Here is a 22,882-nt window from a genome sequence, read left to right on the forward strand (position 1 = left end):
ATATTGTTGGGGAATGTTACTAATAAACTAATGAAGAGGAATTTCTCTCACACACACATATCCAAGAGGATTAAGTTTGGATGGACTAGACACACACACACACACACACACACACACACACACACACACACACACACACCAGGCTCTCCTATGCTGAACATGCAAAAATAAATGGAGTAACTATTGACTGTGACCAACTAAAAACCAGGCTGATGAGGCCTGAAGAACCGATCCTTGTTTAAACTTTAATAACAGCAGAATGCTGAAAACACAGTGGCAAAAGCAACATGTTCACCGAGACAGAACAGCTAACTGGCTGAAATGGGCAGACTGCAATATAAACGTGATGACCAATGACTGAAATGCAATTCGCTTACAGAGAATGTATCCCTTCACATATACTTCCAGAGCCTACAGACTGGTGTTGAAGATCATTCAGAATGCTCTATTGTTCCTCATCAAGCAGCTGCAAACTAGTTTGGGTCTTATTCCACAAACCCCATGGTTTACCCTGCCTACTATCAGACCCGTTTCTATAATAATACAATTCTATAATTTTCTAGATATGATTCATCTTCTCCTGTATGTACAAACGTCACTTATATTTTGCATGCAGCCTACCCACAGTGTATATTAACCAATCAAGTGGCAGTCTTGTGAGACAATTAAAGGAGGAAGGCTCCTGTGGTCCTCTGTAGCTCAGTTGGTAGAGCATGGCGCTGTACGGCAGGGTAGTGGGTTCTACTCCTGTGGTCCTCTGTAGCTCAGTTGGTAGAGCATGGCGCTGTACGGCAGGGTAGTGGGTTCTACTCCTGTGGTCCTCTGTAGCTCAGTTGGTAGAGCATGGCGCTGTACGGCAGGGTAGTGGGTTCTACTCCTGTGGTCCTCTGTAGCTCAGTTGGTAGAGCATGGCGCTGTACGGCAGGGTAGTGGGTTCTACTCCTGTGGTCCTCTGTAGCTCAGTTGGTAGAGCATGGCGCTGTACGGCAGGGTAGTGGGTTCTACTCCTGTGGTCCTCTGTAGCTCAGTTGGTAGAGCATGGCGCTGTACGGCAGGGTAGTGGGTTCTACTCCTGTGGTCCTCTGTAGCTCAGTTGGTAGAGCATGGCGCTGTACGGCAGGGTAGTGGGTTCTACTCCTGTGGTCCTCTGTAGCTCAGTTGGTAGAGCATGGCGCTGTACGGCAGGGTAGTGGGTTCTACTCCTGTGGTCCTCTGTAGCTCAGTTGGTAGAGCATGGCGCTGTACGGCAGGGTAGTGGGTTCTACTCCTGTGGTCCTCTGTAGCTCAGTTGGTAGAGCATGGCGCTGTACGGCAGGGTAGTGGGTTCTACTCCTGTGGTCCTCTGTAGCTCAGTTGGTAGAGCATGGCGCTGTACGGCAGGGTAGTGGGTTCTACTCCTGTGGTCCTCTGTAGCTCAGTTGGTAGAGCATGGCGCTGTACGGCAGGGTAGTGGGTTCTACTCCTGTGGTCCTCTGTAGCTCAGTTGGTAGAGCATGGCGCTGTACGGCAGGGTAGTGGGTTCTACTCCTGTGGTCCTCTGTAGCTCAGTTGGTAGAGCATGGCGCTGTACGGCAGGGTAGTGGGTTCTACTCCTGTGGTCCTCTGTAGCTCAGTTGGTAGAGCATGGCGCTGTACGGCAGGGTAGTGGGTTCTACTCCTGTGGTCCTCTGTAGCTCAGCTGGTAGAGCATGGCGCTGTACGGCAGGGTAGTGGGTTCTACTCCTGTGGTCCTCTGTAGCTCAGTTGGTAGAGCATGGCGCTGTACGGCAGGGTAGTGGGTTCTACTCCTGTGGTCCTCTGTAGCTCAGCTGGTAGAGCATGGCGCTGTACGGCAGGGTAGTGGGTTCTACTCCTGTGGTCCTCTGTAGCTCAGTTGGTAGAGCATGGCGCTGTACGGCAGGGTAGTGGGTTCTACTCCTGTGGTCCTCTGTAGCTCAGTTGGTAGAGCATGGCGCTGTACGGCAGGGTAGTGGGCTCTACTCCTGTGGTCCTCTGTAGCTCAGTTGGTAGAGCATGGCGCTGTACGGCAGGGTAGTGGGTTCTACTCCTGTGGTCCTCTGTAGCTCAGTTGGTAGAGCATGGCGCTGTACGGCAGGGTAGTGGGTTCTACTCCTGTGGTCCTCTGTAGCTCAGCTGGTAGAGCATGGCGCTGTACGGCAGGGTAGTGGGTTCTACTCCTGTGGTCCTCTGTAGCTCAGTTGGTAGAGCATGGCGCTGTATGGCAGGATAGTGGGTTCTACTCCTGTGGTCCTCTGTAGCTCAGCTGGTAGAGCATGGCGCTATACGGCAGGGTAGTGGGTTCTACTCCTGTGGTCCTCTGTAGCTCAGCTGGTAGAGCATGGTGCTGTACGGCAGGGTAGTGGGTTCTACTCCTGTGGTCCTCTGTAGCTCAGCTGGTAGAGCATGGTGCTGTACGGCAGGGTAGTGGGTTCTACTCCTGTGGTCCTCTGTAGCTCAGCTGGTAGAGCATGGCGCTGTATGGCAGGGTAGTGGGTTCTACTCCTGTGGTCCTCTGTAGCTCAGTTGGTAGAGCATGGCGCTGTACGGCAGGGTAGTGGGTTCTACTCCTGTGGTCCTCTGTAGCTCAGCTGGTAGAGCATGGCGCTGTATGGCAGGGTAGTGGGTTCTACTCCTGTGGTCCTCTGTAGCTCAGTTGGTAGAGCATGGTGCTGTACGGCAGGGTAGTGGGTTCTACTCCTGGGACCACCCATACGTATAATGTATGCATGCATGACTAAGTCGCTTTGGATAAAAATGGCATATCTGCTAAACAACATATGTTATTATATTAAATCAACAGGTTTATAATTCTCTCATTATCATCCCTGTGTGTATTGTCCTGCGTACATCATGGTACTAAAGAAGTTGAAGTGAAGTTCAGATGGTCTCCTCACTATTCTTTCAATCGAAAAGGGAAAACTGATCCTAGACCAGCAGTCCTTCCTGAGACGCTTTGTGAATATGGTTCCCTTTATGGGCATGGTGACAGTTACCTGCAGAACACCTTCCTCTATAAGGGCTCTGGTGGAGAAATAGAATGACCCGTTCTCACACAGCTCTCCATCCCAGTCCTGTCTCCGGGGCCTGTTGGATGGATCCAGGTTGAGAGGCTGGGTGGCTACACTACCTGGAGAGGAGAGAGAACATAATCATTATGAGTTGATAGGAAATAGTCTGGTTTCTAATATAACCTCGTCAGGAGAAAAACTCACTTGTTTAATCACACCCCCACCTCTCTATTGTGATTCAGTCACGTGGTGAGGAAAAACTCCTGACCCTACTTCAAATCAAATGTTATTGGTCACATACACACGGTGAGCAGATGTTAATGTGAGTGTAGCGAAATGCTTGTGCTTCTAGTTCCGACAGTGCAGTAATATCTAACAAGTCATCTAACAATTCCATAACAACTACCTAATACACGCAACTCTAAAGGGATGGAATTATAAAGTAGCCTAGGGGTGTTTTTTCCCCACAGAGATTAAGCCTAATCCTGAACTCCAAATCATTTTCTATGGAGATTCTCCATTGATCTTGCTTTTTAATCCAGCATTAGGGTTAATCTGTATCCGGGAAACCGTGCCTAAGTGTAAGGTCCTAAACATAACACATGGCTATCCTGTACCTCCTTTCTTCACCTCCTGCCAGCGGAAGTGATGTTGTCGGACCACAGAGAAGACGGACGTGAAGCCCTGCTTGGTGATCACCTCCAGGGCCTCCTTCAGGTGGAAGGGGTGCAGGCAGGGAGACGTGGCCTGGATGTGACAGATCACATCCACCTCTGGAGGAGGACAACACACAGCAGACTATGAGATACCAGAAGAGTATGAGAAACAGTAGGAGATTTGAATAGTCTTGTATATGCTGCCACTGTTGTCAATTGAAGCTATGGAGTGGTCCCACTTTATTGGGATAATCCCAAATGTTGCCTCATAGATCACAATGAATAAGACTACATGGACAGGGGGGACCTGATCCCAGATCAGCATTCCTACTCTGAGATGCTTGATACATGACGTCCCAGAGCCTTAGCCAAGCTAGTGGCTAAACGAGGTCTGTACATATACATGAATGGCTGACATTATAACAAAGCGCTGCCAAACAGTCATTACAAAGACAGGGTTCGGTCACAATAAATTATAACCAACATTGACACTGTTGCCACAGAGAATCTTCCTCACGCCTCCCTCCTTGTCTCCTAACAGCACATTGGAGCAGAAGATCTGAGCTTCCTCCACTCAGATCTCCTCCTCTAATGCATTTTGAGAAGGAGGCAAGGAGAGAGGACACGAGAAATCAAAGAAATACAATTGACATTCACCCCCTACCTGGGTTTAATCGGACGAATTCCTGGATGGTGTCGAGAGAGCTGGAGGAGTCTTTGGACACCTCTGGGCTCCTGCGGTGAACCTGAGCTCCCCATGCCTTGGCCACCTTCTCAATGTCATCATGGTCAGTTGATACCCACACACTGGGAGAAAGAACGGAAGAAGTTGATTCCTCAGGCTTTGTAACAAGTAGGCTACATCAGTGCAATCCAGTTTTGTGTGGCCAAGCCCAAAACAGGGGGTTCATTCAGACAGTACACTAACTTTCAAATAACAATATTATCCATGCACCCAAAACAAGAATGTCAACATGCTTTCCATAATTAAAAATATTAGAGTTTACTATAGAATACTACAGTACTTACTATAGAATTCTGTAATAAACTGTAGTATACTATACTAAACACTGTAGTATCCCTTGATCATGTGTAGTACTTAGTAGAGAATGCTGTAGTATACTGTTTAATACTGTAGTAAATACTACAGTAGTACCTGGAAGAAAAAAAACACTAGTAAATGCGACTGTAATGTCCGCAAAACACTACCCTTTTTAACTATAGTAAACACTATAGCAATTTGCATTTACCCTGCCCATTCATTCACCTCTTCCATATCCCAATTTGTGTCACCCATAAGTGAGAAACCTACATGCCAAGTATAGCCCATGTACTGTGTTCCCTACAGTTAGAAAAGGGCAGAAGTGCTGACCTATCCATTCAAACCCCAGTCCTATCTACCTACAGGTTATGGAAAATTAAGTATTTTAGTATTTCTCTAATAAGGAGAGAAAGCCACCAACCACTTCTATGTCAAAGATTTAAAACAAAAACACTATAGTAAATAATACAGAGTAAATACTACAGACCGCAAAAACACTACATGAATATACTGTACTACAATATGTATACTATAGTTAACTGTAAATAATACACTACACTAAATAATACAGTAAAGTCCGCAAAAACACTACAGTGAATACTATGGTATTAATATCATAGTATACTAGTATTTTTTGATGTGGGTTGTATGTAGCTAGCCTACCAAGCTTCTATCAAAGCAACTCCGAATACAGTAGTTCGATTAAAAGACATTTGACTATTAGATTGAACTGAATTACCTGTCAAACTGTTTGGAGTCCACTGCAGCTCTCAGAACCCATCCAATGAGGGGGACACCGGCTAACATTTTGATATTCTTCAGGGGGATCCCCTTACTGCCTCCCCTCGCGAGGATCAGGGCTGCGATGTGTCTCTTCTCACCGCTGTCTTTGATAACCTTTGCTTTTCTGTCTCTCACATCTTCGATGCCCGATCGCGTACGTTTTTTAGCAGCAGCCATTGTAAAGGGTCACTCAGTAGCCGAGTGGGAGGATAAGAAGACGTGGCGGTATCACTGTAACTTAGCTAGCTAACTAACTAGTAACGTTAGCGGTAGCTATGTGTAGCAGTCGGCTGATGAATCTAGCTAGCTACTTCTTGTGTTCTAACTCACTGTAGCTAGCAAGATATTTAGGTTACAATATAAACTACTGACTACACTGTGTGAAGGACGGCCTATTAATCCTAGAAATATTACATTTATACACAGAAAAAGTGGCGTATTATGATATTTCATTGTGGCTACGAAATCAGAAAGAACGTCAACATAGAATTGTACCGTAATGATTGAGGTCAATGCGTAAAAAACTATGATGGCTATCAATATTATCAACACGACGATACCTGAGGTGCAAAATGGTAGAAACATGTCCAATGTCTATCTTCTCAATCATAGAACTCCAGGTTTCAATATTGCACAAAATAATGTAAATGTTCTCATCATAGACAACAATTCAATTGCGCTAGTCAACCAAACAGCAGTACTTACGGCAAAGTATTTACTACTTCTAGCTGGAACAACTCTGTGCAGTGCGCGTGTGCAATAACTCAATTCCACATTGCACTCCTAAACAACACCATTTTTAGAAACGGTGGCAAAGGGTTTTAAAGACTACTATTTTACTGATTATAATAGTTTTGGAAACATAAAAATGTGTGGTGATAAGATGATACGTCTGATACCGGGAGCTCGGAGTCATGCATCGAAATCGTTAAGCAGTGTGCCGATATTGTATCGCTTTATCGGAAACACGTTATCAATGACCTCCAAAGATGTGTTTTGTCGAATAACCACCTGATTGGTTTGGTATTCGTTTCGGTAGAATAGGAAAAGGCTTATTTTTACCAGCAGGTGCCACTAGTGTACACTATGTTGATCAAAGCCTCGTGTAATTAACCTATTTTCGACACAATTGTATGGAAATGCTCAATGTTTCAGGAAGCTTCGTTTCCCCATCATTAGCTTCATCGATTAGTAAATGTGCAGAATTTCGGCAAAAATCCATCTTCTCCCACTGCAGGGCACTGGGGTTCCTCACATCACCATATTTGGTAGTGAGTGGAAACGCCAAACGGATGCTTGACATTCAATTTTATACATCCGGTGAAATATCTGGTTCATTATTCAACAGTGTTTTAATCTACCAGTGACAGGAAAATTGTCAAATTCACGTGCTTATCAAGAGAACATCCCTGGTCATCCCTATTGCCTCTGATCTGGCGGACTCCCTAAACACACATGCTTCATTTGTAAAATATGTCTGAGCTTTGGGAGTGTGCACCTGGCTTTCCGTAAATACAAAAAATGGCGCTATCTGGTTTGCTTAATATAAGTAATTTGAAATGATTTGTAGTTGTACTTTTGATACTTAAGTATATTTTAGCAAATTACATTTTTTTTTTTAAACCAAATACTTTTACTCAAGTTGTATTTTTGTGGGTGACTTTCACTTTACTTGAGTCATTTTCTATTGGGGTATCTTTACTTATATACTCAAGTATGACAATTGGGTACATTTCTTTTTCCTGCTTTCACTCAGTAGTAGAAACATAAAACCAACTGCCGGTAAAAACAGACAATATGATCAATGGGAAACCAGAACAGTTTGAACTCATTCCAAAGTCGGAGACAGAGTTCGATAATGGACAAACTGTCTACAAACTCGCACGCCCACTAGATACAAATCACTTTGATGTATGTAGCATAACTGGGAAGCTAGACCTAGACGCTGCATATAATTCAAACGTTCAATTCGTATATTCATGAAAGTGCAGATATAACACAAATCTCATATTACAAATACACACTTACTAGTACATCTGCAAATGCCGGCACATTCATTAAACTCCAGAGATAACCGCTACTGCGAGACTTCTTTAATTTCAACAGGGAAATCAGTCTCCTTAGAGACCGTCAAAAATTGCCAATGCCGACTATATTTCAAGTCGTCACGGCGGGGTATTGGGTAAAGTTTTCAACTAGCAATAATCGCGCCTCGGATAGACCTCATAGGCTACGATACTGCCACTGCGCAAAGCTGATTTAAATCTTGAAAAAGGCAAGGTAGCCACCACAGAAGATACAATTCCCGTAGACGGTTCATAATAACGTCGCGGTACAGTGTGGTGCTAATTTGTGTTTAATAGTAATATATTATGATTGAAATGTGTTCAAAACGTTTCGATAACCCGAGGTGTGCATAGTTTGTATTTTAAAAATAAAAATTTAGCTAGAGCACACCGCAATGCATGATGGGATGCGAAACATACCATTCTTATGCGATCGTGCTTTTCAGATCCTTAGGACGTCCCTGCCCCATTGAAGTTGAAATTTAAACGGGTTACGGTAAGCGAATGGGGTTAATGTTAGGGTTAGACGTTTAAGGTAGGGACGTCCCAAGGATTGCGGATAGAACTGACCAATTGTTATGTAAATGTGGGATTGCACTGATCTTATCTGCAGGCAGTTTCCCGTCCGGATCCTAACAAGATGTGGAAATGTTTAGAACAATCGTAGAGAATTGTACGATGGCAATATCAGATATCAGTACGATGGCAACAGTACGGTGGCAATATTCCAACTTTTGAATATTTGCATTGGTGCTATTATTCCATAGGAATATTTTACATTTCTACACAGCCTTACTACACATACCAATAACTGGACCGGGGAGCTTTGTGGACCAGGGAGATGTTTCACTTTGCACCACCAGATGGAGGCATTTGCCTTGAATGTTCATTAGGCAGTAGGTCCACTGTAGTAAAATCTGCCAGTTCAACCGTCCATCCATGTCTGTTATCGGGAGATGACCTGGTACCCGGCCACTAGGGGCAACAGTGAGCACTGTTACCTTCACGTGGGTTTTAGTTTTGCTAGGGCGTTGCTAGGGCGTTGTGGGCGGGGATGGCAGAGGGGCTTCAGCATCTTTCTCTGATTCCAAAGAGCCAAAGGTTGCAAATTGTTTTTTGATATTTTTGTTTTAAGCCTATTCCAAACCTTAACCATTCGGAGTTAATGGCTAACCTTAAGCATTTGGAGTTAATGCCTAAACTTAACCTTAAACACTTTGAAATGTGACGTTGGAACAACTTAGAAATGTGACGTTGTAGAAACATGGACGTCTAATTCTGACAGTGAGACTGTGAGCTGGTTGAGAGAAATAACTACAGTCTAATACAGTTGGCATTCGGTGGTAAAGACACAAGGACACTGTTGTATATGAAGATAATTCACTAAGAACCATGTAAAGTGTAGTACTAATAGCTACCAAGGGTTTTCTCTGCCTATTATTTTGTTGAGATAACTTGGGCATAGTCTTCAGGGTCCCATCTTTACTAGTTAGCTAGCTAGGCTAACTTAAACCTCAAATTGGCAAACAAACCTAGCTAGCTAGCTATTTAGCAGCATAGGTAAGAAAACATGTTAGTTAATAATAAGGATAAATGCATTAAAGCTGCAATATGTAACTTTTTGGGTGACCCAACCAAATTCACATAGAAATGTGAGTTATAGATATATCATTGAAAGCAAGTCTAAGAAGCAGTAGATCTGTTCTATGTGCGCTATTTCTATGCTACGCGTGCCTACGTTTCGTTTGCCGACTTTTACTTTGTTTTGTACAGCAGCTTCAAACAGCTGAAAATACAATATTTTGGGTTATGGAAAATATATTTCACAGAGGTTTAGATGGTACAATGATTCTCTACACTATACTTGCTTGTTTTGTCACATAAACTTAAATTAGGCAAACTATTAGAATTTTGGCAACCAGGAAATGGCAGAGGGATTTCTATACTGAACAAAAATATGAACGCAACATGTAAAGTGTTGGCCCCATGTTTCATGAACTGAAATAAAGGATCCAAAACATTTTCCATACGCACAAAAAGCATATTTCTCAAAAATGTGGTGCACAAATTTGTTCACATCCCTGTACACAATTCCTGGAAGCTGAAAATGTCCCAGTTCTTCCATGGCCTGCATACTCACCAGACATGTCACCCATTGAGCATGTTTGGGATGCTCTTGGGTCGATGTACGACAGCGCACATATCGATTACAGTTCTCACCAAATTCAAGCAACTTCACACAGCGGGACAACATTCCACAGGCCACAATCAACAGCCTGATCAACTCTTTGGGAAGGAGATGTGTTGCGCTGCATGAGCAAATAGTGGTCACACTAGATACCGACTGATCCACAACCCTACTTTTTTTTGTAAGGTATCTGTATTCCCAGTCATATGAAATCCATAGATTAGGGCCAAATTAATTTATTTTAATTGACTGATTTCCTTAGATGAACTGTAACTCAGTAAAATCTTTGATATTTTTGCATGTTGCATTTATATTTTTGTTCAGTGTACATAATGCATTTTTAAAATGAAGTAATTCCGATTAACACATTACACATTATTCTTGCTGCCCTCAGGTGTAGCCTATATTGCCTTAGGGTTTGCCTGGAAACCAGAAATCAGCGTTTGAATCAGGAAAGTTTCCTCTGCATCTCACATTTCTGCCCGACCCAGAATTCAATGTCGGGTTTCCAGGCAAGCGTATGACAGGCCAAAGATTTTCTCTAGGCTTCGGCCTACTTCATTTTGGCGCGCACTCTTCTAGTCGCTGTCTGGTTTGCTAACACTAGCTAGCTGATGTTACGAAACTGAATAAAGCATTTTTTTTTCAATACTCACCTGGAATCGGCTGGGGCTTCTCAAATCACGTTTTCAATTATGATATATTGCAGGTTTTATATGTATACGCTAACCAAACATTGCATATTTAGCATGCATCACTCCAATCTCTACAACGTCAAGTGTTGTTGTAGAATGTCCCCCATAGACAGTAAAGAAAGCGAGATATCCTACTCCCTAATTATTTCTGCTCCAGCATCTTTGTCTCCACCCACAACAAGCATAGAGTTCTGTACATCAGTTTCTAAACCTGTCTGCAACAAGTCACAACTTTGTTGTACGTGCTCGACCGATTGTGTTTCCACTAGTTACCACAGTCACAAAGTCAAAATTGGCTATATTGTAAAAATTCCTTAAAGCAAAAATGAGCTTAATTTAATGAACCTAATTTAAGGCAAGGCATAAGGTTAGTTTTAAAATCAGCATTTAAGAAGCGAAATTGTAGAAAGGCAGGGTTTATGACTTTATGGCTGTGGTAACATTGACGACCGCTCGATTGATAATGCGCTGACGCAACCAAACAAACAGCTACACGTATCTTTTTTTTTATATTTAACCTGTGAAACAAATTATTCTTTGATAAACTTGATTGTCACTTTTTTTTATATTTCATCAAGAGACCAATTGCTTGTGAACTGAATAAATGTATACAGATTTCCCACACTTTGATTTCTAAATGCTATTGAATCATCACAATGAAAATACACATTTGTCCTATAATTTAGATGCAATTTGAGGGGAAAATGTTCCAATTGAACCCAAAACAATCAGTTTTATAGGGGCTCTATTTACTGTGACAGTTTCCAGAAACAGTACAATGTTCATACAGTACTGACGCAAATGCTTTATTAAAGGTTTTGATAAGAATGAGGCACAAGGTTGGTGTGTAATACATGTTGCAGCTGATATCAAAACATACTTTTCTTCTACTATTAGGCAAGAGTTGGTCATTATCATCTGTAATAATATGTTCTTTTGTCACGGTAACATTAAACTATTAAATAATCACATGGATTTAGTGATGAGTACAGAATTCAGTACAAAGCAATATAAAGAGTTATTACATGTGTAAAGGCATTTACATCATAAAGTACAACTTGTGGATGCCTATTACAGCTTAGAACCAGACAAAGGCAAAGGCACTTGGAAAGAACCAGACTGAAAATGAGACACTAATCAGTAACTAAAACAGGTTAAATCCATCCTCACAACAATAATTATAACAGGGCATTGTGTGTGTCAGGTATAGCATTGACTACTGTATATGTGGCAGAGTGTGGGGAACAGGACCAGAGTCAGCTCTAACTGAGCCAGAGGATAAACATGGGAGGTCCCACCCAGGAAGAGCAGGACAGCCAATGGGAGCCAGGCCTCGTGTCATGTGACGGCAATGTTCTGGCCCACCGCCTCAGGGGTGAGGAACTGCACTTTGGGCACGGTGAGGACCGAGTTGTTCCTCCGCATGGTGCCGGAGCTCCCGCCGCCGTTCCTCATGGAGTTGTTCCGCCTCATTGAGTTCCTCTTCCTCAGTGAGTTCTGGTGGCTCAGCTCGCTCTTCTGCAGCGTCTGGATGAGTATGGAGGGCTTCTCGTCCAGCTCGCGGGCCGAACACCTCGGCGTCGCCACCTTGACCGTGTTCCCGAACTTGGAGTAGTCCACCGAGTACACCCCATCCTCCTCGGTCACGATGGGCACGAAGCGGTGACCCCACTGGATCTCCTCGGTGACGTAGGAGGTCCGGGCCTGGGTGGTGATGCCCGTGGTCTCCACCACGCCCTCCAAGATCACAATCACCTCCAGGTCGCTGCACTGCAGCTCCATGGCCGACAGGTCGTACAGCGGACTCTCCTTATTGATGGTATGGCAGATAATGAGTGGCGCCAAGAGGAAGATGGAGTTACTCGCCGCGGCGCTCTCCGTCTGCACGTCGATCTGGTGGATAGGGATGACCTCTCCTTCGGGGGTGGTGGTCTTGCGTACCACCTGGAGGCGGACAGCAGCGCCAATGATCATGGACTTGCGGAGGTCGCCCACACGGGTCATGAAGCAGAGGCGATTGTTGCGCACGGCGATGACAGCGTTGCGGCTGAAAATAAGATATGACAAGAAAAGATAACTTTATTGTCCATTTTCTTTACCGATCACATTTGGATCAGATTTAAGGGCTTGCTCAAGTGCATTGTTCAAGGGCACAACAGCAGGAGATTGCATGTGTATAAAAACTTTGACCATTCAAAATCCACTCTCTGGATCTGGGGCATAGAGACACAAACTTTACAACTCTTTTTCAGTATCTAGGATAATGATATGGATATACTAGGGCTGTATGATATGGATATACTAGGGCTGCATGATATGGATATACTAGGGCTGCATGATATGGATATATTAGGGCTGTATGATATGGATATACTATGGCTGCATGATATGGATTTACTAGGTCTGTTTGATATGGATATACTAGGGCTGCATGATATGGATATACTAGGTCTGTTTGATATGGATATATTAGGGCTGTATGATATGGATATACTAGGGCTTTATGATATGGATATACTAGGGCTGTATGATATGGATATACTAGGGCTACATTATATGGATATACTAGGGCTGCATGATATGGATATACTAGGGCTATATGATATGGATATACTAGGGCTATATGATATGGATATACTAAGGCTGCATGATATGGATATACTACGTCGGCATGTTATGGATATACTAGGGCTGTATGATATGGATATACTAGGGCTGCATGATATGGATATACTAGGGCTGCATGATATGGATATACTAGGGCTATATGATATGGATATACTAGGGCTATATGATATGGATATACTAAGGCTGCATGATATGGATATACTACGTCGGCATGTTATGGATATACTAGGGCTGTATGATATGGATATACTAGGGCTATATGATATGGATATACTAAGGCTGCATGATATGGATATACTACGTCGGCATGTTATGGATATACTAGGGCTGTATGATATGGATATACTAGGGCTGCATGATATGGATATACTAGGTCTGTTTGATATGGATATACTAGGGCTGCATGATATGGATATACTAGGGCTGCATGATATGGATATACTAGGTCTGTTTGATATGGATATATTAGGGCTGCATGATATGGATATACTAGGGCTGCATACTATGGATATACTAGGGCTGTATGATATGGATATACTAGGGCTGCATGATATGGATATACTAGGGCTGTTTGATATGGATATACTAGGGCTGCATGATATGGATATACTAGGGCTGCATGATATGGATATACTAGGGCTGCATGATATGGATATATTAGGGCTGTATGATATGGATATACTATGGCTGCATGATATGGATTTACTAGGTCTGTTTGATATGGATATACTAGGGCTACATGATATGGATATACTAGGTCTGTTTGATATGGATATATTAGGGCTGTATGATATGGATATACTAGGGCTTTATGATATGGATATACTAGGGCTGTATGATATGGATATACTAGGGCTACATTATATGGATATACTAGGGCTGCATGATATGGATATACTAGGGCTATATGATATGGATATACTAGGGCTATATGATATGGATATACTAAGGCTGCATGATATGGATATACTACGTCGGCATGTTATGGATATACTAGGGCTGTATGATATGGATATACTAGGGCTGCATGATATGGATATACTAGGTCTGTTTGATATGGATATACTAGGGCTGCATGATATGGATATACTAGGGCTGCATGATATGGATATACTAGGTCTGTTTGATATGGATATATTAGGGCTGCATGATATGGATATACTAGGGCTGCATACTATGGATATACTAGGGCTGTATGATATGGATATACTAGGGCTGCATGATATGGATATACTAGGGCTGTTTGATATGGATATACTAGGGCTGCATGATATGGATATACTAGGGCTGCATGATATGGATATACTAGGTCTGTTTGATATGGATATACTAGGGCTGCATGATATGGATATACTAGGGCTGCATGATATGAGCAAATAATCTAACAATCTAATCTAGCATGCAACCTTATAGAGAATCGAACAGCGTGGAGGAGGAACTTCTCTGCGTAATTGACAAGGGGTGGGGCTAAGTGTGTGTGGGAAACAGCCACAAGAGGAGAGGGAGAGACTACAAACAAAGTAAACTATAAAAACGGACTTTACACACGGTTTAGTGGCATCTCATATATTGCATGAAATACGGATCTCTTGCGATATGGATATTGTGATTTCGATGTGAATTCGATTAATTTTGCAGCCCTACCATGCACCAGATTCTTCCAGTTGGGACTTTGGAATCGAAGCAGCAACCCTTCGGATGCTGGCCCGCCTCTCTTTACCCTCTACCTCTCCGGGTGAAGTTTTCCCTAGGTACAGATCTAGGATCAGCTTCTGCTCCCCAATCCTAACCTTTACCATTAGTGTGGTAAATGCTAAACTGACCTAAGATCAGCATCTAGGGGCACCTTCACCCTACACTGTTGCCTACCCACCTCTCCAACTTAATCTAACCTGTAGGCTACCATCCTACCTGAAGATGAGCGTCTCGGCGCGGCGGTGCGACTGGGCTGTCTTCATGAAGATGCACCCCAGCATAATGGCGTTGATGATGAGGCCAGCGATGTTCTGGAAGATGAGGACGGCGATGGCCGTGGGGCACTGCTCTGTGATCATACGGTGGCCAAAGCCGATGGTCACCTGGACCTCGATGGAGAACAGGAAGGCTGAGGTGAATGACCTGCAGAGCAGAGAGAGACAGGGTCAAAGGTCAGGGGTCAGAGGAAATGAGAGTTAAAGAGGAGGGAGACGTTGGACGTAAATATTGGTCAAGGGTCAAATGTTTGTTGTAGACATCTGATCCTACATTTGTAATAGAGGTGTAGAGACCTGATCCTACATCTGTAATAGCGATGTAGAAACCTGATCCTACATCTGTAATAGCGATGTAGAGACCTGATCTTACATCTGTAATAGCGATGTAGAGACCTGATCCTACATCTGGGGTGAGGGTAGAGACCTGATCCTACATCTGTAATAGCGGTGTAGAGAACTGATAATACATCTGTAATAGCAGTTTAGAGACCTGATCCTACATCTGTAATAGCAGTTTAGAGACCTGATCCTACATCTGTAATAGCAGTTTAGAGACCTGATCCTAAATCTGTAATAGCAGTTTAGAGACCTGATCCTACATCTGCGGTGAGGATAGAGACCTGATCTTACATCTGTGGTGAGGGTAGAGAGGTCACAGGGGTCAGAGAGGAGCAGGAAGCTACTGGACAGGCAGTGTGGTTTCCTATGGCTTCCTGTCCTCATCTGCGTCCCCTTACAACCACTGATCCCAGAGGACTAAATATTGAGAGCAATGTGTTGGAGACTTTAAATGGGCAATCAGCAGTTGAAACAATAACAAAGCATGCTACACTCCCCTGATTGGAAAAAAAACGGAGGTATGGGGCCTGAGAAATGGAACCACTCTCAAATTCATAGACAGAGCTATGGAGGGCAAGGACTGACCATCCATGATATCAAAATTGTAGTTTTAACCGTGTCTCAGTGACCTTGTGGTTAGAGTGTCCACCCTGAGATTGGAAGGTTGGGAGCTCGATACCAAATACTGTCAAAATGGGACCTGATGCATCTCTGCTTAACACTCAGCATTAGGGAGATTGGGGGTAAGGCCTTGTGATAGACTAGCGTCCTGAACTTGTACATCAAGCTGCCTCACACTTCCTGCTCACACAAGCCAATGCTTGTGCAAGGCTACATACTTTACTTCCAAGTTTTGAGGCTTTATAGTGTTTGTTTACATTGACTTTGTTTACAAACATTGGAATAAAACAAGCTTATATTTTGCGTTCAGCTGAGGTATGACATTTGAACTATAACTTATACTTATATTCTTCAAGAATCAATTGGTACATATCATTAATTTATGAATTTAGCAACTGCAGATAGCCCCTTTAAAGGGATACTTCAGGATTTTGGCAATAAAGCCCTTTATCTGCTTCCCCAGTCAGATGAACTCATGGAAACCATGTTTATGTCTCTGCATCCAGTATGAAAGAAGTTGGAGGTACTGTAGTTTCGCGAGCAAATGCTAACTAGCATTAGGGCAATGACTGGAAGTCTGTGGTATCTACTAGCATACTAGTAGTTACCAGCAATGACTGGAAGTCTACGGTATCTACTAGCATGATAGCAGTTACCATAGACTTCCAGGCATTGCGCAAACGCTAGTTAGCAATTGTGTTAATGATAGTTAGCAACTTCCATCAAACTGCATGCAAGACATACAAATGGTATCCACGAGTGCATCTGACTCTGGGGAAGTAGATAAAGGGCTTCATTGCCAAAATCCCAAAGTATCCCTTTAAGTTCCTTATCATTTGAAGGAAAATCATTTTTTTATGGCAAGGAGATCTATCATATAACTGTAACAGTGTTATCACAAAAAATAGCAAAGTTATTCTAAAACTGAGTATATGTAATAATTTCACTAAAAGTCCCCAATAAATCCATATAATTTATTCCCGCCCTTAAAATACAAAAGTTTACACACCAAATACAGAAATATATACAAGTTAAATCTCCAAACATCAACAGTTCAAAATATGTATAGAGCCTATACTATACTACTCACTTGACGTTGGTGACGCACTGCTCAATGCCAGACGTGCGGTTGGGTACAAGGTCTCCATGGGCAAAGGCCACGAGCCACCAGCACATGGCGAAGAGGAGCCAACTGCACAGAAAAGTCATGGTGAAGATGACCAGGGTGAAGCGCCATTTCAGGTCCACCAGAGTGGTGAAGACGTCTTGCAAGAATCTTCCCTGTTCTCGGATGTTCTTGTGCGCCAAGTTGCAGGATCCGCTCTTGGCGATGAAGCGGGCTTTGTTCACCCGGTCCCTGAACACTGGTTTGCGGTGGATCCTCGAAGCAAGCCCCGGTAGGGAGAACTCCTCCGGGATTATGCTTTTTCTCGCCAACATCCTTACTGCATTTGCAATAGAGGAAAAAAGTCGGAAGGTTTTAGTAAACCGAAGTGTTTTTTTAGCCGTGCGTAATTCTCCTGTCAGCTTGCGTAAAACATGATTAAAAGTTGGATAAATTCGTATTATTTTGCAAAGTTTTTCATCGATTTGATTTCAATTAACTTCTATCACATAATGGTTCGAGGAGTTCCAGCGCCACTTCCAAAAAGTTGTACTGACGGGTGAGTTTCCAGGCAGTCACAGACCCAGCGCGCATCCCAAATTCTCTTGACGTAGCTGCTCCACTCTATGGGCGGGATGCAATGCACTGCTGGCTTTGTTCAACAAAGAGGAAACCCCAGTAATTACTTCTAAATTGTGTTTTTGTTTTATTGATTTAAAAGCAAAACAATATATGTGTACCCGTTGGAAATTATGTTTAGTTAATTAATCAATACCGGTATTTGAGGTAATGGTTAAACCATCCCATTACTGGGTCCAAATAAAAAAAATCATTGATGTTTTATTTATAAACAAGGCAAGTGTGATAGAAAAATGACTTGTTTTCCAACAGTAAGCTAATTATTCCTGTGTTATTACATTATTATAGGGATGAATTATTAGGATAGGTCCGCTTCCCATTGATGACCAAGAGATGGCGCCATTTAGTAAGCGAGGAGGTGTGTTGTGTGTGAGAATGAGAGAGAGAGTGTGTGTGTGAGCATTTTAAACTCAAAAAGCACTTTTAACTTAAAGCACATTTTTATTATCAGTTCAAGTGTAAAAAAGGTAGGCACACAGTGTAATGATCAACTATGTCTATATTTAAAACATCTGTTAATTATACACAATGTACATATAAGACAGACACAAGCCCACAATAAAATGGAAAAAGACAACCTGCAGTCTCGGAATTATATTGATTATTATTGATAATATTTGAACATATATTTCTGTGCACATTGAAAATATAAATAGTAAAAGCAGAGATGATATAATCTCTGTGATATGGATCAAGGATATCTGCAGTCTGAATTACTATAGATCTATAAGTAGAGTGTACAAAACATTAAGAACACCTGCTCTTTCCATGACATAGACTGACCAGGTGAATCCAGGTGAAAGCTATAATCGCTTATTGATGTCACTTGTGAAATCCACGTCAATCAGGGTACAGGAAGGGGAGGAGACCGGTTAAATAAGGATTTTTAAGCCTTGAGACAATTGAGACGTGGATTGTGTGTGTGTGTGCCATTCAGAGGGTGAATGGGCAAGACAGAATATTTAAGTGCCTTTGAACGGGGTATGATAGTAGGTGCCAGGCGCACCGGTTTGAGTGTGTCAAGAACTGCAACGCTGCTGTGTTTTTCTTTCTAGAACCTAAAAAGTTTTTTTCAGCTGTCCCCATAGAACAGGGTTCCCCAACTGGCTGCCTGCAGGCCGAATTTGGCCCGCGGGTGGTTTTATTTGGCCCCCCAAGCGTTCTGAGCACCCCCCCCCCCCAAAATAAACAGGAAATCAGCTCCAAGTGATTTTAATTTAAGAAATCTATTCCCAAGTATTCTCACACATACTGTAATAGAGACACATGGGATCATATACAAATGTAAGGTTTGAAATGATTATTTTTAAGTTAAACATTATATCTGTTTGGGCTTCTAACGGTCAATTAGCAGTCTACAAATTATTATTAATTATGTTCCTGCCCCCCGACCATCCGCTCCAGACAAAATCGGCCCCCGAAGAACCCTTTCAATAACTATTTTTGGTTCCAGGTAGAACCTATTTGGTTCCAGGTAGAACACTTTTGGGTTCCATGTAGAACCCTTTCCACAGAGACTTCTACATGTAATCCAAAAGGGTTCTACCTGGAACCAAAAAGGGTTCTCCTATGGGAACAGCCAAAGAACCCTTCTGGAACCGTTTTTTAGAAGTGTAGGATTAACAGACAGTCATAGACTTACACACCACAGCCTTGCCTTCAAATTCATCAGAGGGACAATAGCCTACCACTCATCTCCAATGTCATTCTCCAAGACGTGCTCTATATCTATAGTCATTCTGCTCTCATGATGTCATGGATCTAGAGAGCGGTGAGTGTTGTGTCTCTGCGCTTTCTGACAGACCGACTGACTCCAAAGTGCTGCTTGCCCATAAAAAGACAACTCTGCTGAAGGATAGCAGCCACACTATAGGGGCCATGTTGTTGACCTTTGGCCTTTTACATGGACTCCCCCCCGCCACGGCAGAAGCTACATTAAACATACTTAGCTGCTACTCACTTATAATGTATACAATGGAGAGTAGGAAGGTTGAGGGGAGACACCTAGCCTGGAATCCAAGCTAAATGAAACAATGGTTCAGTCTGGTTCAACCAGGCTAGAAGACGCCTACCCATTCATAGATTATAGAGAGGGCATCTTGAGTTGAAAACATGAGTGGGAAAACATCCACACGTGTGTAAGGAAAGTAGGGCAGGAATTCTGGGTCATGAGTTTGGTATTGAATAAGAATGAAGAATGAATTAAAAACAAATTTCTTGAGATGAGAAACCGTTTTACACTGACAAACAAAACAACACAGCAGTATGGTGGTAAAAACAGATACTGAAATTCTTCAAAGTGTACCTTACAACAATCAGTTTGGCATTCAGGCTATAATACAATACAAAGAAGTCAATATAAAATTCTCATTGTTCGATATGCAAAATAACTATAAATATTCAGGTACTACAGTGGGACAGTGGCACAGCTCCCCAGAAACCAGGTTTAATACTGAAAATATAAACCACTTTCCTTACCAATTACACCAGCCAGCACCATGTATGGTAGAAACTAATGCTGGCCTGGCTTATGGTAGGTAGAAGAAAGCGGAATCTTCCCTTATCATTTAGGTCTGGATCTTAACTTAACACCAACATGCATAACTCCAAGTTTTCACATACATCTTGACATGAATGTATGGTTTACAGTACACCAGTTCTGTATAAATTGAAGTTAGGCGTGCACATTAAGATTCAGTCCTTTAGAGAACACCCATTCGGTGAAAGCTGTCCTTTTTCAAAGAGGAGTCAGTGACCACTAAATGTCCACAGTCCCATGGTTCAGTCAGCATCGCATCTAATCAGACAGACAAAGGGTCACCGGGCTAAAAATGCTCCAGCGATATACCCTACAGTGTTCGTACCAATGTAGTAATACTACAGTATACCTGCTTATTGCTAACCTATGAATAATGTTGTAAAATATATACATATACATCTAGTAATAAGTGTAACAAAAGATATAATTTAAACATAAAACATTTAAGTAAAGCTTTATAAAATTGTAATCATATTTAACGACGGATTGTGATCCGTACACGACCAAGTTAATAGGTCACTCATTCAATCAATCAATCAATCACTCAATAACTAATACATTACCAATAATCAACACAAGAAGGCCATCAGTGGTGCTTTGGGAAGCAGTGTTTCCCCTACCATTACCAAGTGGAGGTGGTCAACCGGCCTGGCTCCATTTCCCCCGTCTAAAACCTACAGTATTAGCTTCAGTCAATAATGGTAATAATATCTGGAACTCTGCGCCCCACCTAAGCATTGTGGGAAACACTGAGGAGGCTGATTAATTGATAGATAGACTGACTGATGGTGTGCTGGCTGACAGTGTGTGAGCCTACATGTCAGCCCTGACGAAGGAAGCAAACATGCCGTCCTCGTTCTCCAGAAGGGTCTCTGGTTTGTCGATCTCTAAGATGTTCCCTCGCTTCATCACGATCACCAGGTCAGCTTCCAGGATGGTGTGGACACGATGCTGCATGAAGAACACACACACAGACGCACGCACACACACACACATTACATTACATTTGATTGATTCTTTAATTACACAAAAAAAGAGGAAGAGATGCAATGCAGCTTTGATTTGTAATGTAGCCAGACAGACAGAGATAAACTGTGCTGAGAAAAAATAACAGATACCTGAATGTATTTTCATTTAGTCTTATCTCACAACCCCAAGAGTCAACTGCTAAAATTAGCTGTAGTACCCCTCCTTAACCCCAGACAGATTAGATGTAGTACCCCTCCTTAACCCCTAGACAGATTAGATGCAGTACCCCTCTCTTTAACCCTCAGACATATTAGATGTAGTATCTTTCTTTAACCCCCAGACAGATTAGATGTAGTATCCCTCTTCAACCCCCAGACAGATTAGATGTAGTATCTCTTTAACCCCAGACAGATTAGATGTAGTATCTCTCTTTAACCCCAGACAGATTAGATGTAGTATCCCTCCTTAACCCCAGACAGATTAGATGTAGTATCTCTCTTTAACCCCCAGACAGATTAGATGTAGTACCCCTCTCTTTAACCCCCAGACAGATTAGATGTAGTATCCCTCTTTAACCCCCAGACAGATTAGATGTAGTACCCCTCTCTTTAACCCCCAGCCAGATTAGATGTAGTATCCCTCTTTAACCCCAGACAGATTAGATGTAGTAACCGTCTTTAACCCCCAGACAGATTAGATGTAGTATCCCTCTTTAACCCCTAGACAGATTAGATGTAGTAACTGTCTTTAACCCCCAGACAGATTAGATGTAGTATCCCTCCTTAACCCTCAGACAGATTAGATGTAGTATCTCTCTTTAACCCCCAGACAGATTAGATGTAGTATCCCTCCTTAACCCCCAGACAGATTAGATGTAGTATCTCTTTAACCCCAGACAGATTAGATGTAGTACCCCTCCTTAACCCCCAGACAGATTAGATGTAGTATCCCTCTCTTTAACCCCCAGACAGATTGGATGTAGTACCCCTCTCTTTACCCCCAGACATATTAGATGTAGTAACCCTCTTTAACCAGCAGACAGATTAGATGTAGTATCCCTCTCTTTAACCCCCAGACAGATTAGATGTAGTACCCCTCTCTTTAACCCCCAGCCAGATTAGATGTAGTATCCCTCTTTAACCCCCAGACAGATTAGATGTAGTACCCCTCCTTAACCCCCAGACAGATTAGATGTAGTACCCCTCTCTTTAACCCCCAGACAGATTAGATGTAGTATCCCTCTTTAACCCCTAGACAGATTAGATGTAGTAACCGTCTTTAACCCCCAGACAGATTAGATGTAGTACCCCTCTCTTTAACCCCCAGACAGATTAGATGTAGTACCCCTCTTTAACCCCCAGACAGATTAGATGTAGTACCCCTCCTTAACCCCCAGACAGATTAGATGTAGTACCCCTCTTTAACTCCCAGACAGATTAGATGTAGTACCCCTCTTTAACCCCCAGACAGATTAGATGTAGTATCTCTCTTTAACCCAGACAGATTAGATGTAGTACCCCTCCTTAACCCTCAGACAGATTAGATGTAGTATCCCTCTCTTTAACCCCCAGACAGATTAGATTTAGTATCCCTCTTTAACCCTCAGACAGATTAGATTTAGTATCCCTCTT

General features: G+C 42.6%; 3 protein-coding genes and 1 non-coding gene across 9 annotated transcripts in view; all 4 read right to left on the reverse strand.

Moving 5' to 3' along the window:
* The window catches only part of neua (N-acylneuraminate cytidylyltransferase), a 23,542-nt gene extending 15,788 nt beyond the window's left edge, over window positions 1-7,754 (reverse strand). The window contains exons 1-4 of one of the 2 annotated variants that reach the window (XM_082977183.1): window positions 7,518-7,754; window positions 4,329-4,471; window positions 3,626-3,781; window positions 2,994-3,127 (exon numbers count right to left, since the gene is read on the reverse strand). In XM_082977183.1, coding sequence (XP_082833309.1) covers window positions 2,994-3,127; window positions 3,626-3,781; window positions 4,329-4,471; window positions 7,518-7,543 — 459 coding nt within the window. In that variant the 5' untranslated portion in view covers window positions 7,544-7,754. Of the gene's footprint in view, window positions 1-2,993; window positions 3,128-3,625; window positions 3,782-4,328; window positions 4,472-5,445; window positions 5,903-7,517 lie in introns of those variants that run through there. The other variant, NM_001139924.1, reaches the window with a different exon arrangement.
* LOC123743899 (U4 spliceosomal RNA) lies at window positions 7,605-7,745 on the reverse strand. Its single transcript, XR_006770750.1, has one exon. It is a non-coding gene; the product is annotated as a U4 spliceosomal RNA (small nuclear RNA).
* Window positions 7,755-11,228: 3,474 nt separating the features above from the next.
* Window positions 11,229-17,675, reverse strand: irk8 (ATP-sensitive inward rectifier potassium channel 8). The gene is made up of 3 exons (NM_001140360.1): window positions 17,090-17,675; window positions 14,978-15,184; window positions 11,229-12,485 (listed from the first exon to the last, which is right to left on the reverse strand). Exons 1-3 carry the CDS (start codon window positions 17,437-17,439, stop codon window positions 11,777-11,779), a joined length of 1,266 nt encoding a protein of 421 aa, NP_001133832.1. The 5' UTR covers window positions 17,440-17,675; the 3' UTR covers window positions 11,229-11,776.
* A 489-nt stretch (window positions 17,676-18,164) lies between these two features.
* The window catches only part of LOC106609713 (ATP-binding cassette sub-family C member 9), an 81,336-nt gene continuing 76,618 nt past the window's right edge, over window positions 18,165-22,882 (reverse strand). For 3 of the 5 annotated variants that reach the window (XM_045722346.2, XM_082977837.1, XM_082977838.1), the window contains one exon: window positions 18,165-21,233. In XM_045722346.2, coding sequence (XP_045578302.1) covers window positions 21,096-21,233 — 138 coding nt within the window. In that variant the 3' untranslated portion in view covers window positions 18,165-21,095. The remainder of the gene's footprint in view (window positions 21,234-22,882) is intronic. The other 2 variants (XM_082977836.1, XM_045722351.2) reach the window with 1 other exon arrangement.

The sequence above is a fragment of the Salmo salar genome, chromosome 07 (genome assembly GCF_965601325.2).
Source record: "Salmo salar chromosome 07, fSalSal1, whole genome shotgun sequence".
Classification (NCBI taxonomy): Eukaryota; Metazoa; Chordata; class Actinopteri; order Salmoniformes; family Salmonidae; genus Salmo; species Salmo salar.